Below are 26,231 nucleotides of genomic sequence, written 5' to 3' on the forward strand. Positions count from 1 at the left end.
CTCAGTAGGAAAGATTATTCACCAAGAACTACCTACCAAATTGGAACTTCTCCAAACCGACCGTCTCCCTTATTATCAATACGGTCCTGACAGTATGCTTTAAAACTACTACTACTAAAGATTTCCACAGTTTTCACTGTCTTCCTTCACTCAACCGTTTTCTCCAATTTTCCCTGTCATTCCAGTCTCCTTCTCGCAGGGTTCTTTTCTCCATAGCCTCGTCGATTTCATCTCTGAATGACCTTCGGGGTCTTCCTCTCTTTCTTCTTCCAATCGGGCTCCATTCTGTGATTTTGTTTATCCAGCGTCCTCTGTCCGCTCTTCTGACGTGGCCGTACCAGGATAGTCTCTTCTCCTCTATATAGTCGATTATGTCTGATTGCACTCCCATTCTCCGCTTAATCTCTGCGTTTTCAATTCTGTCTCTTTTTGTAAGTCTACAGCTTCTCCTCAGGAACTCCATTTCTACTGCTCTTATTCTACCTCTATTTCTCTTGTTTATTGTCCAGTTTTCGGACCCATATGTCAGGATACTTCTTGTCAGGGTGTTATATATTCTCTTTTTTGTCTTTATCGTAATGTTCTTATCCCACAACACTGAGTTTAGTTGTCTTATACAGTTTCTTGTTTGTCTCAGTCTGTTGTTTATATCTTCTTCTGTTGTTCCCTGGTTCGATATTATGGTTCCTAAATACTTGAATTTATCTGTTCCATTTATTTGTCTTCCCTCGTCTATCTCTAGGTTTCTCATATCCTTGTTTTCTGTTGTTAGGTATTCGGTTTTCTCTAAGTTTATTTCCATTCCGTTGTTTTTATATTCTTCTTCTAGTTTTCTGAGCATAAAGCTGAGATCTTCTTCATCTTGTGCGATGACTACTTGATCGTCGGCAAAACTTAAGGTGTATAGGTATTCGTCTCTTACTGGTATGCCCATTAATTCGCACTTTCTCCTCCATGGTTTGAGTGTCTTTTCCAAGAATATTTTAAACAGAGTAGGGGACGTAGCACAGCCTTGTAGAAGTCCTTTTGTCGTCTTAAATGGATTGTAGGCTTTATTTCCACATTTAATAGCTTAAATGCTTTAAAACGACAGCTACAAATTACACCGGGACTGCACTGTGCTAACAGATCAACCAGTGGCACATAATAGACCAGATAATATTATACTTGTTAATAAACTTAATAGGCGAACAACAATAATTGATGTGGTGGTACCTACCAACCGTAATCTTCGTGTTACATACAACGAAAAGGTCGCCAAGTACAGAGATCTAGATCTACAAATAAGAAGAGAATGGCAAGTACCCAGACTTAAATTCCGAAAAATCTTCTAGCGCACATAAAACAAATTGGTCGAAGTGGACACCTGTATAAGACCATGCAGAAAGCCGTACCTACTATTCTCGACGTCTAAATCCATATGAAAATTTTTGGGAGATACTCCGACGTATCTAAGCATCTAGAGCTCTCATAACATGGGAAGAATCCTGGAAATCTCAAAGGAACAACATATTTAAATTTCTTAGAAGACGTTATTGATCCGCTTATTTCTGGCACATTGAAATCTAATAATAATCTTTTAGGAGACTTTTCAACATGGGCTGACTTTTCCAATGCGTTAAATTAGCAGAAGGGGTCTAATAAAGTTGCCGGCCAGAGGTCGGCCGGTATAGATGCCACAGGAGGTCATCTCGAACATTTAATTAGTTAATTTCAGAAAATTCTATGTTTTTTGTAAAAACTGATGATTGGTTTAACCAATTAATTAGTTAAATTCAAAATGATCTTTAAAGTTATTACGTAAATTAAAAAAATAGAGTGTGGTGTAGAGACAAAAATACCTTTCAAATGATGTGCCACTCGACCACAAGTGCTATTTAAAAAGAATAAGGGTTGATGCGGAGCAGTAGGGGGTTACATTTGAGGACATAAATTTTTCATGAAAATTCGTCCGCCTTCCAATACAAATTGACGTGCTGTATTTTAATTTTTAGGCAATTTACACTTTACAAAAACTTGGTTGTTAGCGTCGCTTTACAAATAAATAAATAATCACATTAATTCAATATATCTATCCGAAATGAATTGTTTTGAAAGGAGAAGTCACCATCAATTTTTGAGAAATAAATACTAGGTAAATTCTTTTTTATAGAAATGTATTACATTACATTACAAGGAATATGTTTACAATCTATGAAAAATATTTTTTTGTCAGAGATCCAAGGAACGGCGGAATAATTCCCATTGGTAAACTGTAGCTAAAAGATTTCTAGTTTGGGGAATACATAATTGTATGGTAAATATGCTGTATAATAAAAACCAACTAAACAAATTGGCAAAAATTGTTATATATGCATTCATTGATAGAGTAAATTTAGGTATGCACTTTTATATGTCAATATGCAAATCTGAACTCCAGTGATATTATTTTTATATTTCATTGTCAGCATGTATATTTTATAATTATTGTAGTCCAGAGCAGCCCGTTTAGAAAAATATTAAATATTTTTATTAATAACTTTTTAATTGTGTATATAAAGTGGTGTTCCACTTCCAAATTTTTTTCCAAATTTTTAACTTGATGCCATAAAACATTCACAGTTTTTTGTCAAAGCTTTAGGCATTGTAGTCAAAAATGAAAAATATGCAGATTAAGAAAGAGCAAATATGTGTTATTTAAATATGATATGGTATATGTCAGTAAACAAATATGAACATGGTTTGAATTAAAGTACTAAAATATTTAAATTAAATCCAGGCATTGTTGCCATCCTCGATGATCTGTGTTACGTAAATATGATATGGTATATGTCAGTAAATAAATATGAACACGGTTTGAATTAAAGTACTAAAATATTTAAATTAAATCCAGGCTTTGTTGCCATCCTCGACGATCTGTAAGAATCTTGAATCATGTTTTATTCTACATCTTATAACATTAACTAAATACTTACGTATTAACAAGCAAATTGTCGATGATGTGTTGATCCCTATCGCTCCTGACGCTCACCAGGTGGCCACCTTTTCGCGCACATTCCATTTCCGCCTGCGCCCACGGTAGCTTTAACCCTTCCATTGCGCCAATACAAAACTGTCTCAGTACCACCCAACCAAAATCGCACAACCCCACTACACTTTCCACTGGTTCCGCGCGGTATGACATTTTCAAAGCAAATGTGCTGCTGCTTTTTGCTGAAGAGGCTCTTATTCGGACTTTCAGCACCTGAAAAGATTTTACATTATTAGATTGATAGTGATAGGTGGTATTTTGTTTTTTTCTTTAAATTTTGTTACACGCAGAGGCAAGAAAGGACTATTGTATTTTAAATTTTGAACCATAGATGTCAATAAGAATAAAAGGGAACGGTGTTATTTTGGTTCGTTTTTACAATCTTTTGTATAGTTCTAATATAGGGCTTGCTATATCTAAGGTAATATATTATTTATTACTTAATCTTTTCCTACTCTTTTAACATAACTCTTGATAATACTTCCTACCGGCTATACCTTTTCATAGACGGATTTAGCTGCTCCAAATGTAAAATTATTGGTCACCAAGAGTCAGAATGCAGTCACATTTTCTTCAACAACACTCTTAGATTCAGCCCAAACCACATCATCATTATCTAAATCCCAAGATAAAATATATCAATTTACAGAAACTGAGCCCATAAAAAACGTATCTCAAGATAATCCAAACACTTCGTCTTCTTCTTCCAAAAATACATCACCATTTGTAGATAACATCAAAAATACTACAACAGTAACATCAATTACCCCAAATAATATAGTCAATTTTAAGTTGCTAAAAAGACATAACTTATCATCTCCTTAAAAAAACGAAGACCATCCGAAAACCGATTTACGCATTTTTAATAATCCTAAAAAATCCAAACAAAAAAGTCAAAAAATTTTTCCAAAACCTCCCGCGAATATGTCATTCACTCTTTCGAAACCATCAAAGACAAAATCGAAAATAGGTCACCTCCATTTGTACTAAATTTCAATGAAATATGTGATTTTCATGAACACATTGAACACTCTCGTAAAATTGAATTAATTTCAAAAGATTACTCCAACGAACCAGATAAACTAATTGATATCATAAATTTTGTTCATTGTTATACACAAAATTCTAGATTAAAAAATAATATTTCTAGACTAATGAAAAAAATTAACGCCAACCCTTCTTTAGCTAATGAAACAGACGAATCATTATCACAAAATTAAGGATCAACAAGGCATGACCAATTTCTTTATAGTTTAATGGAACATAAATGGGTTTTATACCCATTATGAACAGTTACAACTCATAATTTACGAACGTTCTCCTATAATTCTTTGTCTTCAGGAAACCCACTTTAAACCAATTACCAATTAACTTGATTTTAAAAAATTTTCTAAAAAATTAAAAAAAAAAAAAATAGAATCGCCCAGCAAGCTAGTTGCGGAGTAGTTATCTTCACAAAAGCTGATTTTATAGCTGAACCAATCACATTGAGTACTAATCTTGAAGCTGTAACAGTGTCTATTACTTATCATAAGAATATGAACATATTTAACATATATTTACCACACCCTAATGATCTAGATATATACGAATTAAATAATCTTATTGACCAAATTCCATATCCTAAATTAATTTTAGGGGATATGAACCGCCATCACCCTGCATGGGGAAGTCAAAAAAGTAATAAATAGGGCAACTTATTGAAAAACCTAATTGATTGTTCTGATTTATTGTTACTTAATACAGGGAATCCAAGTAGATTTAATTCTTATAACGGCTCATTTTCGGCCATCTATATATTCTTCTAGAATCAACCACTCTCAACTACATTGTCATGGAACATTTAAATTCGTTATACAATAGTGACCACTTTCCAATTTTTATAACATTAGATTACATTTACCCCCTTGATTTCCCAATTTGTCAATCAATTCAGAGACAAAGAACTTTATGTTCAAAGAGGAAACCACAAATATTCTTAAGCTTATATTTGACCTTTAAAATAATTTTTTTATGAAGTTCTATCAGGAACAAAAGTTAAATTGTTTTTTGTTGAGAATAGTGTAATGAAAATTGTGTTGTTATATTTGTTGATTACATTAAAGCAAGAGTTTCATGAAACAGAAAGTGACAAAGTCTGTATGGGGTTATACCATTATATATTTGAATGAAAAGAGTCTTAAGATTTTTATAATTGTATTGTTTATTTTGTGACTAATATTGATAAAAAATTAAACAAATGCTACTGATTACTGAATGTAGAAAATCTATACCAAAAGAAGTTAACTTACCACTCTATTTTCTCTAGAGACAATCTCGATTTGTTTTTGTCCATCTCCTGACTTTGTACAGTGAGCCCATGAGGAGCTACCATCCTGTAGTTGGATGAGTAAGCCATCGCACTTCTCCTGGCCGTTTCTAAAATCTTGAAAGTTTACAGCTGTCTCAGGAGAACCTGAAAAATAGGTTTATGTTGAGATTTTTTAACCCAAAAGGTAAAAAAAGACTGAATTAAATTAAATTTATTGCTGTTTTAAACGTGTTGTCTAGTTAAATGAGAGAAGTAATTGGTAATACGACTTTCGTCATTCAGTGAGAAATCTTCTTCGTCTATTCAGTAGGAAGATGCAGAAAACTAACTTCAAAAACGCACTTTAACATGTCTTAACTTTAATCTGTATTTAAAAAATTACAAAAAAAAAATTTATTGAAAATGTCTAATTTGTTTCTTTTTCATTTATTAAAAAATGAAGAAAAGTAAAAAAGTCGAATTTAAAACTAACTAACAGTTTCGGTACACAACTACTTTACTTTAATTGAAAAAATATTAGTTTTATGATTTTGTTTATTAGTTTACGATATATATGTAAAGAAAATCCCAACATACAATATCACCTGCTGTCGAGATTTTCTTAAACTTGATTTTACCGCCTTACCGACGGAACGCAAGATTTCCAAGCAGCTTGAGATGAGTGACAGTGACAGTGAATTTTGTAGTAATAAATAAATCTTTGTTATTTTCAGAGCAACTCAATTTGGTTATTAAAAAATCTACTCCCAACTTTTTCAATTCTATAGTGCTGTAAAAACCATATTAAAAAACAACAATTTTGCTTTTAAATTTACACAAAAAAGTGTGCAAAACACAGGTACGTCCAACTACTTTACTTTAAAAAGAACTCTAACTCGAACTTTAAAAACTCTATAAAGAAAAGAAATCAATCTAAAAAAGTGTGGATAACCTTAACAGAAGGATTATCACAAACACTTAGATGAAGATGAAAATCTATTCTTTGAGAATCAATATTTAGAAGAATTGATAGAGTGATAGTGAACCCACATCAAATGTTTGAGTTGACACAATACAAAAACTATGGGAAAAACTTATGGAAAGTAAAGAAGAAAAATCTGAAAATCAGAATTTCAGCCAGATAGCAAAAGATTTTATGATTGACAAATTTGATGGAAAGAATACAACTGCAAACCAATGGCTATCTAAATTTGAAAGATAATGTAAACCTTGTGTAATACTAGAAGAAAAGAAAAAAAAATGAAATCCTAAATTTTTTCTGGAAAAAGCGAGTATAGATTGGTACAGCTGTATGATTAAAATTTACAGTGGAATCGGATTGACAAGGCTGGAAGAAAAATGTTTGTGAAACTTTTGGAAGTAAAGGGTGGTCTCCAATATCGATATGCTCACACATTTAAATACCAAACTGGCTCCTTATCAGAATATGCAATAAAAAAGGAAAAACTACTACTGCAGTAAATCCATTGACACAAGCACATTAATAGATTTAATAGCCATGGGCCTACCAACTACTTACTTACTTACTTACTTACTTAGTCCCAAGCCTTTCTACCGTTAGGTGTAAGGCTGGTGGAGTTAAGTTTTGCACTGTTGTCTCCATGCTTTCCGGTCTTGTGTTAGATTTCGTGCACTTTCCCATGTCAATCCTTTCTTCTCAACTTCTTTTTTGATTTCGTCTACCCACCTAACTCTTGGTCTTCCTCGTTTGTTTTTCCCTTGAACTCTCGTTTCAAACACTCGTTTTGTTAATCTTTTATTCGACATTCTACACACGTGCCCGAACCATCTTAGTTTTTCCCCTATTATTTTTTTCGTTTATTGGTTCTAGTTTTAGGTTTTGTCTGATTGTTTCGTTACGTATTTTGTATGTCTTTTTTCTGTTTGCAATTTTTCTCAGGAACCTCATTTCCATAGCATTGACTCGAGATTTTTGTCTCCCAGTCAATGCCCATGACTCGCTATTATACATGATTGTAGGTCTAACTACTGATTTAACGACTGCCGTTTTTACCTTCTCCGGTATTTCTTTTTTCCCCAAAAATGTTGTTTTCATAGTGTTAACCTTCGGAGTACCAAGACTGGGTCAAGCGTGACCCGAAATTCACTTATTTCTTAATATTTCCTGAAATAATTTTTTTACAAATCCTATTGATCGTAAGTGCTCCTTATCTGTTTCAATCTATTTTTTCGTGTATCATTCGTGAACATGCAAATTACAGTTTTTCCTCTACGTAAAATCTATGATGCCGGGTCAGTCCTGACCCGTTCTTGGGATTTCGAAGTATTTTTCAATATGTTTGTAGGTACACGTAAAACGCAGCCGTCTCTGTTTACCAGTGAACGTATTTAAGGCCAAATGATTATGTTTGTAGAAATATTTGTCGATAGAAGTTAACCTTGGGAGTAAATGTAGTGTCCAATAGGCATGTTCTACAAGAAAGTCCGAGACGAGAGGTCCAACTTTGGTGTAAAGCGGTATTTCACGTTTGTTTATAAATTTAAATCAAGCATCGATCTTGAAGTGTGCAGTATTATATCAAAATGTGGAAAAAGAATAAACCTTTGGGTGAAGCTGAGTTGTATGCCTTACTCCTATCAGATAGTGAAGAAGATGGCCTTGCAGAGCTTGATGAAAGCAATAGTGAAGCGAGTGATAATGACGGTTATGAGCCAGAAGCACATGAAGGTAATTTATCAATTACTGAACTCGAGAACAAGGAAGTTTTAGCGACAACTTCTGAAAATATAGATAGTGAAAGATCTAACGTATCTGATGTTTTGTGCGAAGGACGAACATGGCGTTATTTAGCTCCAAAAAAGGGTAAGACATTGGCATGTAATTTATTACAGAAAAACGTAGGTCTAACTAAGAAAAGTCAAAATATTGAGACATGCATGGATGCCTTTAATTTATTTTTTTCTGATAGTATTATGTCAATGATTCTCGAGTATACCAATAAGAGAGCTTTGAGTTCATAGCTGCGTATAACAGTAAGAACGAGGAAAACATGAAGGATTGGATTAAAGTTGATCTAGTCGAACTGCGTGCTTTCTTTGGTATACTTATATTATGTGGAAGGTTCAGAGAGTCCCATGAGAAAGTGCAGAATTTATGGTCCAATACAAATAATGCATTTACGCGTCCTATTTATAAAGCATCTCTAAGCCGGAATAGATGTTTAAGTATTTTGAAGTATATTCGCTTTGATAATTTGGATACGAGAGCAGAAAGAAGAGAACGAGATAAATTAGCTCCTATTCGAGAAATTGCTGATCTATTTGCCCAAAATTGTAGGGAATCATATGAACCATCTGCTTTTGGTACTATCGACGAGCAGCTTATTGATTTTAGGGGACGTTTATATACCAAGTAAACCGAAGAAATATGGTATAAAGGCTTGGACCCTATGTGACGCTTAAAATTTTTATTACTGTAACTTTGAGATATATACTGGAAAGATTGGTGATCAATGTGAACGTAACCAAGGACCAAGAGTTGTCAAAACACTTGCAGAACATTGGTATAGGTCTGGTCAAAATATTACAACTGATAATTTTTTTACCGACATTGCTTTATCTGAAGAACTCATCCAAAAATTTAACTCTTTTGGGTACTATCAGAAAAAATAGGAAGAGTTTACCCAAATCATTGCTTGAAATGACAGATCGCTCACTGTATTCTTCAAAATTTTTGTTCACTAAAAACATTACCTTAGTTTCATTATGTAACCAAGCCTAACAAGTTTGTTGTATTGTTATCGACCTTACACAATGAACATGAAATTTCTGATGAAAATCAAAAGTTTAAACCAAGGATTATTTTGGATTACAACAAAACCAAAAGTGGAGTCAATATTTTAGATAAATTTATTCGAGAGTACACATGTAAAAGAGCAACAAGAAGATGGCTCTTACGTATATTTTTCAACTTTTTGGATATTGCGTGCTACAATGCTTTCGTTCTATGGAATACGAAAAATCCTGAATGGAAGAACCAAGTAAATATAAAACATCGCAGAAAACTATTTCTGAAGGAGCTTGGAAAACAATTAACCTCACCCAATATAAAACGAAGAGCGGAAACAATACAAGAAGAACCCACCGGATACCATAAATCCGTAATCGCTGCAATAGAGACCACCGGTGTTAGTGTAAAAAAGCAAATAGAAGCGCCGCAATCTGCAACAAAACGAGGTCGTTGTTATTCTTGTAGGGGTAGTGACAATAAATATTCAAAACGGTGTGACATGTGTAAAAGATTTATTTTTAATACTCATTCAAAACGCGAAGAAGTACATATTGTAAAAAATTAAATGCAACTACTCCCAAAAAGACCAGGATGGTGAACCATCTTAAAAATTTAAATACAGAAATTTAGTATTATAATTATTTTGTTTCTTTGTTTTTTGTTAAATTAAAGATACTGTATAACAATACTGACTATTTAAAACATCCTTATAAATAAAATGAGAATGGGTCACGCTTGACCCATCATGGTAATCTAAGTAAGTCAAATAATCTTGGTACTCCGAAGGTTAAATAAGCTTTCTGTTCTTCCTATTCTCTCATTTATTTCCATGTCTTGTTTACCGTTTGATTTAATTATTACTCCTAGGTATTTAAAATGTTCCACTTGTTCTAGTTGTTTTCCGTTTAATTGTATTGCGTGTGTCTTTCTCTTATTTGAAATTATCATTGTTTTTGTTTTCTCTGTATTTATTTTCATATTTATGTTTAACAGTTCTTCTTCTAGGATTTAAAGGTTGTTCTATATATCGTCTCTGTTTTTTGCTATCAAAACCATGTCGTCTGCAAATATGATATGCTCGGATATTTGAGTCTGTTTCATTTGCCAGTATCCTAATGTTAGTTTTCTCATTCTTCTCTTGACTTTCTTTATTGCTTTATCCAGTACCACTGAGAACAGCAGTGGGCTCAACACGCATCCCACACATCCACCGTATTTGTACTATTATTGTACATATCCTTTATTACGTCAATTGTTATCCTGTCAACTCCTTTTTCCTTTAATGTCCTTCATACGTCCTTTCTTTGTATTCTGTCGAACGCCTTTTCCAGATTAATAAAGCATATATGTATTTCTCTATTTTTATTGATTACTTTCTCACTTACTTATCTTATTGTGAATATGTGATCTTGCGTGCTTTTGTCCTTCCTGAATCCACATTGTGTATCTTCCATAGTTGGTTCTATTTGGGTTTTTATTCTTGTTTCTATTATTCTTGCGAATACCTTCTCAGAAATACTGATATAGTAATACCTCGGTAATTATTACAGTTTCTCTTGTCGCCCTTTTTGTGTATTGGTAGTATAATGTCTTTCTTCCAGTCCTGTAGTATTTCTGCTCTCTTTATGATATCATTCATTAGTTCTTTCATGCTGTCCACTCCCTCTGTTCCCATGAATTTTATTATTTCCGGAGTGATGTAATCCTTGCCTGGTGCTTTGCCTAATTTAACTCTTTCAATTGCCTTTTCTAGTTCCTCTGTTGTTATGGGTTCTACTTTTTGTTCTTCATTTATTTCTTGTATCTCCACTATGTTGTCTACGCCTGTATGAGTTAGCTCTTTGAAATGTTCTCTCCATCTTTCCATTATTTGGTTTTCTTCTGTTATTACCTTTCCATTCTTGTCTTTTATATTCGGCATCATGTGCTCTTTCTTTTGTCTGAGCTGTTTTAATGTGCCATAGAAGAGTTTTTGATTTTCTCTATAATTATTTGTAATTTTTAGTCCAAACTTTTCCCATGACCTTTTTTTTTCTGCTTTAACAGCTATTTTAACCTCTTTTCTTTTTTCCTTATATGCCTCATAATCTTCAGGGCGCTTTGTACTTAGATATCTCTTCCCTTTTTCTTTTTTGATCTTCACTTTCTTTCGTATTTCGTCCGTCCATCATTCAGTTCTCATCATGCTAGTATGCTTACCAACTAATGTAGCAGATAAAATTGATAGAGGACTGCTACAAGGTACTCAAGATTTACGCAATGAGATATATAAACTTGAACACCTTCAAGTGAAAATAAACTTGTAAATAAATTCAAACAAACAAAGGAAACAACTACTTGTAAAATATGTGAAAATGCGTACAAAGGAAAAAGGTTCCATTCTGTGAAGAATTGCTGGATTAAAGAAAAAAGAGATAAAGCTGGTCATGTGAAGACAGTCAATAACAATGCAATGTTAGAAGTGGAATTAAGCAACCAGAATCCAAAAAACTTACAATAATACCATTAATTGTCTTCAAGGTAAAAATAAACAACACACTGGATGTTAATGCATTTTATGATCCAGGATATAATGTGTCACTGATACATTCAAAGATATTGAAAATAAAACAAAAGGAATGGAATATTAAACATTAACAGCATAACTAATAAACCATGTATAAAACTTATACTCAGAATAAATCAGGTATAAGCAAAATCACTAACAATAAACATGGAATAACTTAGATATAGGTTATACTTGGTATAAGAATTTATTCCAAGATTATACTGACCCACACCCTTATTTAAGTCTAGTATAACGGTGGTATAACCTATTTTATGAATGTCAAAGTCATCAGTGACAAGAATATATTATTTTTTGTATTGTTTTGTGAGTAACTAAGTAGCTATATAATAAAAAAATGTGTTTAAGAGGTGTTGCGGCTATCGAGGAAGTTGAGAATTTTATTAACATGATGGAAAATACACGAAAAAGAAAAACTTTCAAAGAAAGAAAAATCCATTTTTAAAATACCTTGGCAATTTTTGCAATTTCTTGCAACTTTTTTGCAATTTTAAAATACTTAAACTCAACATATAAGATAACAAATAAAGAAAAAGATATATTTGGTGTCAGTTGTCGGTTTCAAAGAAAAATCAAAATTGACATATATTTCACTCAATATGTCGGTGTTCTATGTATTTGTGCAAAAGATTGCGACATTGCCAAACTATTATTTCGTAATAAAGTGGGAATAATTATAATTAACATATACCGAGTTTATTTGTAACAAATTATTTTAGTATTATATTTACCTTATACTTAGGATAACTATTCTAGATATAAATACGGAATAACCTTAGAATACGAGTGTTTTATTAGTAAGACAGTAACATTAAAAATTTTAAAAGTTGAGAAAGAAATAAATGTTTTTATTATAGAAAATGAAAAACTTAAGTATGACTTTTTAGCTGGTTTGAGATTATACAAAACAATGATTTAAGTAAAAATATAGAATCACAAGAAAAAACAAATATGTCAAAACTCCTGAAGTACTAGGTGACATAAACAAAAAAGATTATAACATTAATTTCAATTAAAATTTAAATATTGATCAATTTAAACTGATAAAAAACCATCTGAATTCATATAAGCAAGCTAAAATTGAAGAAATAATAGATAAATATGCAACAGTATTTGCCAAGGATAAATATGATGTTGTTAAAATACAGATAAATATTTTGAGGCCCACATTGACTAATGGTAGAAAAATGCTGCTACAAACGCCCCTATAGATGCACAATGGAGAATAATAAAGAGATAGAAAATCAAGTAGCAAAATTATTGGAAAAGAGTCTGATTGAAGAGTCATATTTATAGCCTTTTTGCTGCTCCCGTCACATTGGAATATAAAAAAGAAGAGGAAAAAAAATCAAGACTGTGTATAGACTTTAGAGAGCTTAATAAAATAGTCACACCCCAATAACAGCCTTTTCCACTGATAGAAGATTTAATAATAAAAACAGTAAACTGTAATTACTTTACAACATAAGATATTATTTAAGCATTCTCGTCAATTCCAATGAAAATTGAAGATAAACATAAACAGCATTTGTAACACAACAGGGACACTTTCACTGGACCTGTCTACCATTTGGATTGAAAACATCACCAGCCATTTTCCAAATTAAGCTGAGTAATATAATAAGAAAATATAAAATGTCAGATTTTACAATAAACTTTATTGATAATATTATAATATTCTCAAGGACATTTACAGATCACATTTCACATATATCTACATTCTTGGGAGCAATTATGAAAGGTTTTAAACTAAAATTCTCAAAGTGCTCATTTGCGAAAAATAGTGCCCTAATAAAAATACCCTAATAAATAGGGCGACATAATCGAAAAGAATTCGGTGAGACCATTAAAAGATTACATAACTGCTGTAAAAAATTTTCCGGTTCAGGAAAAAAAGGAAAAATGGCCGCCAATTTTTGGAAAAAATAAATTTTTCTCAAAAATTTATACCACACAGGGCAGTTATACTTGACCCACTATATAAACTATTAAGGAAAAATCTTAAGTTCATTTGGACAAAAGAATCTCAAGAAGCCTTTGATAAGATAAAAACTGGGTTGTGTTCACAACCAATTCTAAAGATATTTGACTCAAATCTTTCAATTCAAATCTCCACAGATGCATCCATGATTGGTGTGGAAGCTGAGCATGATTGGTGTGGAACAGAATGATGAAAATGGCAATAGTAGACCAGTAGCTCATTTCCAAAAAAGTTAACAGAAGCACAAAAGAAGAAAAAAAGCAATATATCTAGAATGCTTAGCCATAAAAGCAGCAGTAAAATATTGACAACATTGGCTAATGGACAAAGAATTTAAGGTATCGTTACGATAGATGGTGACGTGTCGTATGACTCAGAACGGTAAACATGTTTATCACTAATATGCTTATTCATTCGAGTATTTTCTAGGTAATGCCTACCTGACAACACCCTTTGTTATAAAAACAACAGTTCGAAACTTCTGGACGAGCCGATGTGAAAATACCAGTTTGCCGTTATAATTTCGCCGCTAGTCGAGAGGGCTGTCGATGTTTCTAGCTTAACGGTACTGGCGTATATAACAGGACATTTATTTGAAAGGGACAGTTAGTTTTGAAGATTCGCGGTCGCGATTTAATTGTAGCGTTCGGATACATAAATTATGTAATTATTAATTAAATAAATTGTTGATATAAATTATCGTGCTTTTTAATAAATTAAAATAAGAACAATATAATAAATTAGTAAATAATTAATAAATAAAATAGAATAAATTATAATTAATAAATTCACTACAATATATTGTGACCATAAACCCTTGTAAGATATGAATTTTAAAGCTAGAACAGATGAAGTATTAGGTGACTTGGCTTACTGCTTATGACAATACAACTTTAGGGTTTAATATGATCCAGGAGCAACAAACCAAAAAGCGGACTCTCTGACCAGAAATCCAGTATTAGAACCAGAGAAAAACTTTGACGATTTTATAAAGTTTGTAAACCATTATTATAGTGATTTACAAATGAGTGAATCAATAAGAAAAATTAACATAATAGATGTTTCAGAGATAAAACAAGATAAATAAATTTACACAATAGTAATTTGACATTTAAGAATTGAATCTATTATAAAAAAAATAAGAAAAAGAGAGAAAATTTTCATAAGATAAATTTTATATAGAGATATAATAAAAAGAACCTATGGTACCTACTGCCTTTTAAGAGAAACACAGATGATAAACAAAATAATTCCATTTTATACAGCAAAAAACTTGTTAAAAAACATAAGAAAAATACGCAATAACTGTGAAATTTGTTTGAAAAATAAATCAAGAAGAAAACCAAAATATGGATGGATGTCACATTTAGGTCCAGTAAAACGACCATTTGAAATTTTTTATAGACACAGTTGTAGGATTTGGTGTGTGTCGGTCAACAAAGAAGTACCTCCATAATATTAATTGAACATTTTAGACGGTAAGTTTATATTTTAACTGCTAAGAATCAAAGTGCAATGGACTTTATAAAATTGACAAAAATGGTAACAGACAATTATTAAGTGGACATAGTGTTGACATATTAATACCCTGGAATAGACTCAAAAGAATATAAACAATTTTTTAAGCATAATAATATAAAAAACTGAGATTCACTGCCGTTGATGCACCATTTTCTAATGGGCTGAATGAAAGAGTAAACCAAACGCTCATAAACAAAATAAGATGTAAAATAAATGAAACAAAAAACAAATTTGCATGGGCAACAGTTGCACAAAAATGTGTAGAAGCCTACAATAAAACGGATCATACGATAACAAAGTTTTCTCCAAAATATCTACTAGAAGGTGAAAACACAAACATACTACCTGATCAAATCAGACCCACAATCACACAAGAAAAATTAAGTGAAGATAGAAAATTGGCATTGAAATATATAGTCGGTTCGCTATATTTACGCGGGTTTCGGATTAACAAAATTATGCTAATGACTCATTGATAATCAGTTGCAGTAAACGACTTCCCAGAAAATTAGGTAAAAACTGCATTAATGGTCATATTTTAAAATACATTAAAATAACATTGGGGTAGGATAAAAAAGTTTTTTACAATTTTGCAGTTGAATTGATTCTTTGCCAGTTTTGACATTGTATGTTTGGTGAAAATATTTAAACATGTCTAGACGTGTGTTAGATGTAGATAGTCTAATTTGTAGTGTACATAAGTATTTTACGGATGAAAAAGAAAATGGCGGTCCTTTAAAATCGGTAATGTCTGTTCAACAACGCGTATGTGATGCTCTAGGAATTAGTGAAACCAAACTAAGAGGAGTATTACAAAATCGCAATAATGAACGGCCGAAAGAAGATCACCGAAAAACTCGCCTATCATTGAAAACGAAAGATATTCCAGATGGAAAAAATTTGAAATTCGTGATACCATTTATCGAATGCGGGCCAACAAGGAACATGTGACCTTAAATACAATTCTCTCGGAATTAAAAGATAGAAAATTTGACGAAATTGGCAGAACAAGTCTATGGCAAGTGATACATAATTTGGGTTTCAAATTTCAAAAGGAGGATAACAGAAAAGCCCTTTGTGAAAGAAGTTCTGTTGTGCATAAAAGAATTAACTTTTTAAGAAAATATTCTAAATTAAAAGAAGAAAGGGCAAATTTTATATATTTAGACGAAACATGGATATTTTCTAGGGGTGCAACCAAGAGAATATGGCAAGATGATAACGTAAAGTCTATCAAACATACTGATGGAGAAGGGAAGCGACACATAATTTTACATACAGGAGGGAAATCGGGTTTTATAGAAGGTGCTGATTTAATATTTTCATCTAAATCAAAATCAAGTGACTATCACGATAATATGAACACAGAAATGTTTGTAAAATAGTTACATGAAAAACTTCTCCCAGGTTTAAGTGAGCCCAGCGTAATTATTTTAGATAATGCACCTTACCATTCTGAAGTATTAAACAAAAGTCCAACGAATTCTTGGACTGTTAATAAAATTAAAGAATGGTTGACAAAGGAACATATACCATTTACACAACATATTTTAAAATCAGAATTATTACGCTGGGCAAATATCTACGCAAAACCAAAAACCTTTGTTGTGGATCAGATTATTGAAAGTTACGGTCATCAAGTTTTACGTCTGCCACCGTATCATTGCCAGTTTAATCCCATCGAATATATATGGAGAATAGCAAAACAATATTATGACAACCATATTGGGCCTAACGGTTATAGCGACGACGCAGTTCGGGAAACTTGGCGAAAGGCACTTTCAATTGTAACTCCAGAAGTGTGGTGCAACTGTATATTCAAGTGCGAGAAACTAATAGAAGATTGGTGGACTCGTGAAAATAAAATAAACGAAATAAGTCCAATCATAATAACAATTAATGGTGATGACAGTGATGATGATGACGATTATGATATTTTTGATGATAATGTTTGATTTTCATTTTTGTTGGCAAGTTAAATTTTTTTATTTTTCATTAGAAATTCTCTCCATGGAACAAATATACATAGACCATATTTTCTGTGTGAAGTGTAATATAAAATTATTATTAGGTTTATATTAGCCACATTAGACTTCATTAATGAAGTAATTCTCCTTATTATACTGTCAATTATATAAACGATTTTCCATTATTATTTAATTAAAAAAAGTTATGGATTATTTTTCATTTCATTTGACCAGTTGATATTTCCCCAAAGAGCAGGTAATTAAAACTGGGTACTTACAATAAAATTTTTAATCCGAAACCCGCGTAAATATAGCGAACCGACTATACATTAAAATCACATGAATACAACAAAAGAAGATTTAATGCACATCAAAAAGACTTAAAGCTAAATGTTGGAGTAATTACTATTTAAATGGGAATAAGCCACAATTAAAGGTTAAATTACGTTTATTGACGTTTCAATTTACACTTCGGAAATCGTTCTTAAAATACAAACATTAGTAAATGTTTAATTTACTAATGTTTGTATTTTGAGAACGACTTCCGAAGTGGAAATTGAAACGTCAATAAACGTACTTTAACCTTTAATTGTGGCTTATTCTCATTTAAATAGTAATTACTTTAAAATGCCACAAGAAAATAGCTTCAGAACAATACTAAATGTTGGAGACCAAGTATATATGTGGAAAATGGTAATAAATTAAACGGAGTAAAGCGAAATGAATTGCGAACTGGACCACACACAATTGAAAAGTAGTGGTTAAATTCAATCTGAATTGGAAACGAATTGGACACTGGACACAAAAAGAAGAGTCAAACATGTTCCACATCACAAAACTAACGCCGTTCATGACTATCGCCGTATTAGTTAGCGTCATTTTAACTAACCGTATCAGTTGCTCTGATTTCCTAATGTGATTTAGAGTTGTAGGCCTCTTTAAAATCAATAAAGAGCATATGCAAACCTAGGTTTTGTTCATAACTGTTATTTTGTAATAACTTATGCATACAAATTTACTCGGTTGTTGTTCTTCACTGTCTGAAACCAGCCTGATATTCTTCTGTTAACTGTTTTTCGTAGGTTGCTAATGTACTTTGTTTAATTTTTACTAATACTCTGTGGCGCACCCAGGGGGGGGGGGGTTTGGGGGTTAAACCCCCCCCCCCCAGAGCATATAAAGTAAACAATATATAAAGAATAGTAGAAAAATGTAACTTGTCTTTCACACACAATACAAAAAATCCAAAACGCTGATTGAATAATTAAATTACCACTTTAAATATATAGAACACAATAATTATTGTATAAATACGCAATAATTAATAATATTTTTCATTTTATTTAGATATAGATACCTAATATTAGGCTTATAAAAAATTAGACAGAACGAGTCTGTTGCGAGTAGCATGCGCCTACAGGACTGTATCTGCGGCAGCCTTGTGGACTATCACGGGTTGTGTTCCTCTGCATGTGTTAGAGCAGTAGAAAAGAAAAGAGACATCTCTATGGGAGAAGAAAGCATTTGACAACAGCTATAAAAAAAAGAAAGGGAAAGATCAATGGAAAAATGGCAAGAAGAGTGGAACAACAAGGAAGATGTTGCTCAGTGGACAAAGATGCTGATCCCGAGCCTAAGGGACTGGGTAGATTGTCTGTTTTAGGGCGTATCTTCATACGTTCAGAAAGACAGATGCAGATAAATGCCTATACTGCGAATATTCCGACACTGTTACTCACACAATGCTGGAGTGTAATAGATGTACAGTGGAGAGAAACAGAATGTATAAAGAAATAGGTATGAACCCTGTGACTGTAAGAGATGATCGTAAAGATGGCGGGAAATACGGAGGGATGGAATAGTGTTCACAATTACATCCAAGCAGTCATTAAAAAGAAAGAAGAAGAAGAAAAATACCAACCGGGCTAATGACAGAGATAAGATCTAATTACTATTTTAATGGGAATAAGTCGCAATTGAAGGTTAAAATAAGTTTATTGACGTTTGAATTTTTGATCTTTGATCTTGCACTGATAACTTGTTTATACTCCAACAATTAATATAAAAAAGAATAGCGGTTGGTACAGAAGTACATCTAGCCTTCATCGACCTAGAAAAGGCGTATAATACAGTTCCAAGACTTAAATTGTGGCAAGCTTAACAACAACTCGACATTAGTCCATACCTTTTAGGAATAATCACAGAAGTATACAGGGATAACACTACTTACCTAAAAATCGGATATAGACTATTAGAGCCAATAAAAGAAACTAAAGGACTAAAACAAGGATGCAGTATGTCACTCTTACTGTTTAATTTATATATTAAGGCAGCCCTCCAAAATTGGAAAAACCACTGCCAGGGAATGGGAATCCCCATAGGAAATGACGTACTGTTCTCCCTAAACTTTGCGGATGACCAAGTCATCCTAGCTCAAGATTCTTATGATCTAGAATTTATGATAAAGTGTCTATAGAGAGAATATTTAAAATGGGGGCTACAAGTCAGCATGAAGAAAACAGAATATTTACTTAATTATCAGTTCAGATGCAAGGTTTGAAGTGTTGATAGACGAGGACGTGGAAATCAAACAAGTGAAAAAATTTAAATATTTAGATCCACTCATTGCTAAGAACGGCTTGGGAGAAACCAGAATTAAACACGAAGTAATCAGGGACGTAAAATTGTAGGGTGTCTAAACTCCTTATGGTGGGATCACCACATTTCCAAAAGGAACAAAAAAAGAATAGGGCAACCCATGGTTGAATCAGTTCTTTGTTGTATGGCTCTGAAGTATGGACAATTAATGCAGACCTGAAGAGAAGATTATTGACAGTTGAAATGGATTATTTGAGAAGAAGTGCTAGAATATCAAGGCAGGAAAGGAAGACTAACGAATCTATAAGAAATAACATGAATGCTACAGAAACGGTCATTGACAGAATAGAAAGAAGAGGTTCAAAATGGTTTGGACATCAATTGAGAATGTCTGACAAACGTTGGCCCCAAAAACTTCACAAATCGAAGCCCCCTGGAAGAAAAAAAAGAGGTAGACCTCGACGCTCTTGAAATGAAGGAATTAGAAGAGCGATGGAATCGACAGGTTTGGAGGAGGAGCATGCCTTGCACCGGGAGGATTCCCGGAGGAGAACGGGAATACGGCGATAGCCGTCTTCAAAATGTATTGTATTTACAAGTTCGATTAATGTCAAACGTCAATAACCTTATTTTAACCTTCAATTTTGGCTTATTCCCATTAAAATAGTAATTACTTTAAAATGCCACAAGAAAATAGCTTCAGAACAATAGATAAGATCTAGATAAGAGAGGGGAGTGTTCCAAAAATGTCGTCAGCCTTGCAGTGGCCATCCCACTTTCGGAGTACGGTACGTGCGACAGTCAACTGCGCATAAGTAAGAGAGGGTGGTTTTAGTTGGTAGGTAGGATAATAGATACCTGAATCTTTGGAACTGCTATCTTTAGTACTTTAAATGAAACTAAAACCCAAATTGTAGGGACTCAACATGGAGGTAGCATAAAAAAATTTCAAAACCCCCCCCCTAAGACAAATTCTGGGTGCGCCACTGCTAATACTTCATTAGTTTACTAGATTATTTTAAATCGTTAGTTTCTTGTGCCATCAGTTTATATGTTCAGAATTGATTTCTTTAACGTTTTCTCTGTAATTTCTGCAGGCACTATTAATGGTGACACGGTCTGTAGTCGACAGGTGTTGGACCAGGGCGTGACAGCAGGTCTACGTCTACTCCTTACTATCTATAAGCTTCGAGTAGAATATACCAATACAAAACATCGTCGCTTACATTCATTAATAGTTCTTTGTTCATTTCATTCGGAAATTCTCATAGATACAGTTTAAATATCCAAAACCATATTTTATGTGACATGTTTTACCTGGTATATCTTGCGAGTTTTCTCTAAAACATTTGAAAATTACGTGATTTTAAAATCAGGAGTAACAATTTTTGAACATGCTGTGGTGAACTATATATTCCATTTTAGCATCTTCTGCGTAAAATCCGCTAATTGAATTATGAGTAGCAAAAGATCAAACATAATATTGTTAACACTAACACGCAGCTAACTATAAGAAGTGCACAGAGCAAGCAAGCTTCGACTACACGAGGTTCGTTTAAACCCTAGGGATTGTTTGCATAACATAATTAATGTAGCAAGGGAAGTTTATGCGAAAATTCGTATTAGATTAGATGCTGCATGAGATATTTTTAATTATTTCATCGAGACATCTAAAGAAGGTTAATTTATATTTAAATGGGAATAAGCCACAATTAAAGGTTGAAATACGTTTATTGACGTTTCAATTTCCACTTCGGAAATCGTTCTCAAAATACAAACAAAAAATTCAATTTCCGAAGTGGAAATTGAAACGTCAATAATCGTATTTTAACTTTTAATTGTGGCTTATTCCCATTTAAATATAAATTAATTTAAAATGCCACAAGAAAATAGCTTCAGAACAATATCTAAAGAAGGTATCAAGAAATTTTTAAAAATCAATGTTAAATTTGTTTAACGAAACATAACCGAGTCAGATAATAAAATTTATTGTTACTAGGAATTTGTTAATAAAAATGTTAATTATAACTATTTCAATACTTGGCAATATATTGGAACTAACATTTGCTTGTAAATATTTCTTTCTCTAAAACGATCATATGTTGACTTAATGTTACTTTTGTCCCAATGAACTACTTTTGTTTTAGTTATTTTTTCTACCGGCATCTAGTTCATAACATGACCCAACCACCTCGCTCGTAGCTGCTTTATTCAACTAATTGTTAAAGCTTCGAAAACGAAACATGTTTTTATAGTTTTTTAATACATATTTGTGTATATTCTTTTAATTTTTTCCTTGAGGGTAAAAATATATAAGTTCTAGGGTGTAGTTTAGATATGTATTTGAATAAGCATTACAAATTACAATATTACATTGCATTACAATATTACGCTGCTATGTGATACTATTTTGCTGTTTTTATGTGCTTTAGCTGTTTTTATGTGGCATCAAAGGGTTTTTTATTATTGTAACAAAAAAACCAAGTTAGATACAATAATACATACCAACCTAATACCTACTGGTCGGACGTTTTATTCAGTTAAGTAATATTTTTATTTGTATCCCAGCGAGTTCTTAGTATTAAAATATTTAAATATTATATACATACGGCGAATATGTTTATATTTCAGCTTTTCTGAATATGATATGATCAAACCAATTTTGTTTAAGAACTTTATGCAATATTAGAAAAGAATTCCGATTTAGAGGAAGCAGATAAAATAGCAGTTGACACGCTAACTAATGAAGAGGAAATGGACGATAATCTTATGCATGAGGAAGAAAATTCGATACATATTACCGGAACATTTGAGATTTACACAATGTCTGGAGATCAAACTGAAATCTCAACGGAAGTAGTCGCTGAATTATCTAGCCGCTGTAAGAGAAAAAAAGTTTCATCTCAAAAAGTACGCCACAATTCTATCGCGACAATCCTATACTAAACGAAGACTGTAAGAGTCTAAAATTTTATACTAACCTGTAGCTTCATTATCTCCTATCCATAACTTAAGAGCCACTCGGTTCCCATAGGGAAGATGAATCTTAAAAGTGCACAACAACTCTCCTTTCGGGTTCAACTCGAATGAACCGTTTCGTGTCAAAAACGTAATATTGTAGCAGTAGTCGACCAGATGGTACGATATATAAAAAACTGGTTGTCCCTGCAAATGCATAGCTGGTCTGGTGTGTACCCAAGTGGATGACGATAAAGGCGAAGGAGCTGGGAAGTATACATGTCGGTCAACTTCCGGAAGTTCTTCTAGTTTACCGCAGAGATGGGTTTGCTTGTGGCTTTTAAGATTAACTGAAACAAAAAATTTAAATTGTATTATATAAATAATAACCAATTAACTAAAGAATTTTAAAACAAGAAGGATACATAAAATATAATAAATTCCAAAAAACAGTAGGTTCTGTTTATTTATTTATTACAATTTATTGAAAAGTACATCTCTGCTTTTTGTGATCAAACTTTATTAGATTTATTTTCTGCAAAGTATCTCCTCATTTTAAAATGCTACTTACGTTTTTCTTTTCTGTTTTACAGTTCATACTGCAGCCATTTGGCTTATTGTACGTAATTATTATTTTGGACATATAAGCTATTATTTTTACTAAACGACTTAGTTTAAGAAGGATTATTAGTATATACTAGCAAAATTATCGAATGGTACACTGAATAATAATATTAATAATACTCTAATAATACTAATAATAGCTACTCATTTGGTAATATAAAGTGGTCAAAAACTGATATAGAGAGTCTTCAGCGGAAAGTAAGAACAGTTCTCACAAAGGCGCAAAAACACCATCCACGCAGTGCAGTAGAGAGAACAGCATTACCGCGATATCAAGGGGGAAGAGGACTTATGGCCATAGGTTAGCAATTGGATAAACAGGTTGCTAATTTGAGAACTTATTTTCAGGTGCAGGCTGAGACATCTACCTTACATCGAGCAATTTGCGCAGTAGATGATACAACGCCGCTAAAACTGAGGGAACAAGAAATGCGCATAAACCATCTGACTAAGCAAGAAAAAATGCGCACCTGGATGAGTAAACCTCTGCATGGGCGACATTTCAATGAGATCAGCCAAGAATATATCGACAATACAGCGTCGAACTATTGGTTGACATCAGAAAAGATGTTTCCCGAGACTGAGGGCTTTTTACTTGCCATTCAGTGCTTACAGACCAATCAGTGGCGCATAATAGACCGGATCTCATACTAGTTAATAAAATTACTAGGCAACCAACACTTATTGATGTGGCGATACCTAACACGAATAATTTACGTGTTAAATACAACGAAAAGATCGCCAAGTACAGAGATCTAGAAATAAAAATCAGGAGATAATGGAGAATGAAAAACACCCAGACAGTACCTATTATTCTATCTACTGCTGGTGTTATTCCCAAAAACCTCCTAGCGAACATCAAACAGCTGGGTCTAAATGAACATCTTTATAAGGCCATGCAGAAAGCTGTATTCCTCGCGACATCCAGATGTGCACCTAGGGGTCAATAACACGGAAAGAGTCCCACCAGAGCTCAATCCTTTTGATACCGTAGGTATCTGGGATGAGTGAATTTTCCCTTTGGAGGGAGTGTGAGCCGTCTGGGATAATAATTACGTGAAATTTACAATTACGTGAATTAAAATTGCTGTTAATATTAAGGATCACACATATAAACTAATACCCTTCATTATATCTGTAAACAGTCAATGTTATTCATTATACATAGGGTGACCATAATTTTTTAACAAAAAAAAGTACATTTACAATTTTTCATAATTTGTCATAATTTTACGAATCTTTAATCAAACAATAAGAAAACAATTTTTTTAATATAAGGTTGAATGCTCGAATAAATGAACTTTGAAAAATTAAAGGCAAATATCGAGCACAATTTTAATAATCAAATCTTGCCCAAGTACTTTCGCTTTCTACAGCAATAAACATGAAATTAATCATAAATTGTACATAACACTACACTACAAAAAGGACAAACAGTTTAAAATTATTTAAAAATTATTCTACGCTACATTATTATTGTCGGCAACAGGAGAGAGAATGACTAAATAAATATTAATTATTAGGTTTTTTAGTGCCGCTTGGTACTGAAGTCCTTCGAGTCCCGCTAACCCTTAAACCCCCTCTCAAAGACATAACATTTTTTAAATCTGGTTGTCTTCATTAACCGCCAAATAAAGATTACAAAATCCAAAAATTTCATGGCTTGTTAAGCAAAGGGTTAAAACGATTGCTTATAAATACAAAGCTTAAAATATATACTATGAAAATACAAAGAGAGCAACGTTCCCAGCATGTTATTTTATGTCGGTTATCCAAACGGTAACGACAAAATATTATGACACTATTGTTCAATTCAACGCCAAACTCTCTGTTAATACCCTGGATTAGTTAGTTTGTATTTATGCACAAAGCGCGTTTGGCAATTACGATCATTCTGAATAGTTAGTGTATAAACCAATAAATAAATGATACGTACGTATATAGGTTGGAGGTAATCAAACCAAATTGATCGGTTCTTATACATGCATTGCTATGACGTGAATGGCGGAATTTGTTGTTTTTTTACTATTTTAGTAAATGGTTAAAATTGGTGTTGTTTTAATGTTAAATTTTAGAATCGATAGTCATAAATGTTTACTTTTAAAAGGCTTTACCGACTTTAAGTCTGCATTAAGATTTAGGTAACGTATCGTTAACCTTTATCTTTCTTTAATTTTTTATATAAGGAGATTACGTAAAAGATGCACCTATACCTACATACTGTTTAAACGGTTTTATTATTTTAAATACCTTGAACTTACCGAATTAAACCCCGTGATATCTTAATTTACACACCACAATTCATAACTTACGATAATAAATATGACCCATCGCCCAATAATGCTGCTGATGAGTTAAACGCAGAATTAAACCTCAAAATTGAATATGGCGAAGAAAGTAAAGATAAAGACGACTAAGAGCATCAACAGGTGAAGAAAATTTGACGTGAACCAGCAAAGATGAAACTGTATGGCAAAATGCACCTTTCCACCAAGCACAAGATGCATGTGTAATATTTTACTTTAAACTTCTGGTGCAGCAAACTTTAGCAAGACATTTACGGTACACTAAATTTTCAAATCCCTAATTACACCTACAACGTCCGATATTATTCTAAGAGAAAAAAAAATTAAAAATATCAACAAATAACACAACACTACATTACTAAACATAGCAAAATTTCAGAATGCTGACAACAATAATTGTTTCCCTAATCTTGGCAAATAACTTTGCAAATCCCTCTTATTAAATAGAATTAACGTTTTGTTACTGTCGAAAATTATTTCTAATAAAATTGAAAATAAAAAATGTAAAAACAAAGACAATAACCTTATATTCCTAACCATCTACTTGAAATTAAAGGCTTCATCAGAGAAGTTGATACTCAGTATAATGAAAATTATTTATTAGATAATATTGAATCTCTCTGCACCATAGTAGGTTT

The 26,231-nt window shown here is 32.5% G+C and overlaps 1 protein-coding gene across 1 annotated transcript in view; it reads right to left on the reverse strand.

Moving 5' to 3' along the window:
- Positions 1–26,231, reverse strand: part of LOC140432302 (uncharacterized) — an 803,181-nt gene that overhangs the window by 693,073 nt on the left and 83,877 nt on the right. Inside the window, exons 5-7 of the mRNA XM_072520128.1 lie at positions 22,687–23,013; positions 5,302–5,465; positions 2,955–3,223 (exon numbers count right to left, since the gene is read on the reverse strand). Of these exons, the coding sequence (XP_072376229.1) occupies positions 2,955–3,223; positions 5,302–5,465; positions 22,687–23,013 (760 nt within the window). The remainder of the gene's footprint in view (positions 1–2,954; positions 3,224–5,301; positions 5,466–22,686; positions 23,014–26,231) is intronic.

This window comes from Diabrotica undecimpunctata, chromosome 1 (genome assembly GCF_040954645.1).
Source record: "Diabrotica undecimpunctata isolate CICGRU chromosome 1, icDiaUnde3, whole genome shotgun sequence".
NCBI lineage: Eukaryota > Metazoa > Arthropoda > Insecta > Coleoptera > Chrysomelidae > Diabrotica > Diabrotica undecimpunctata.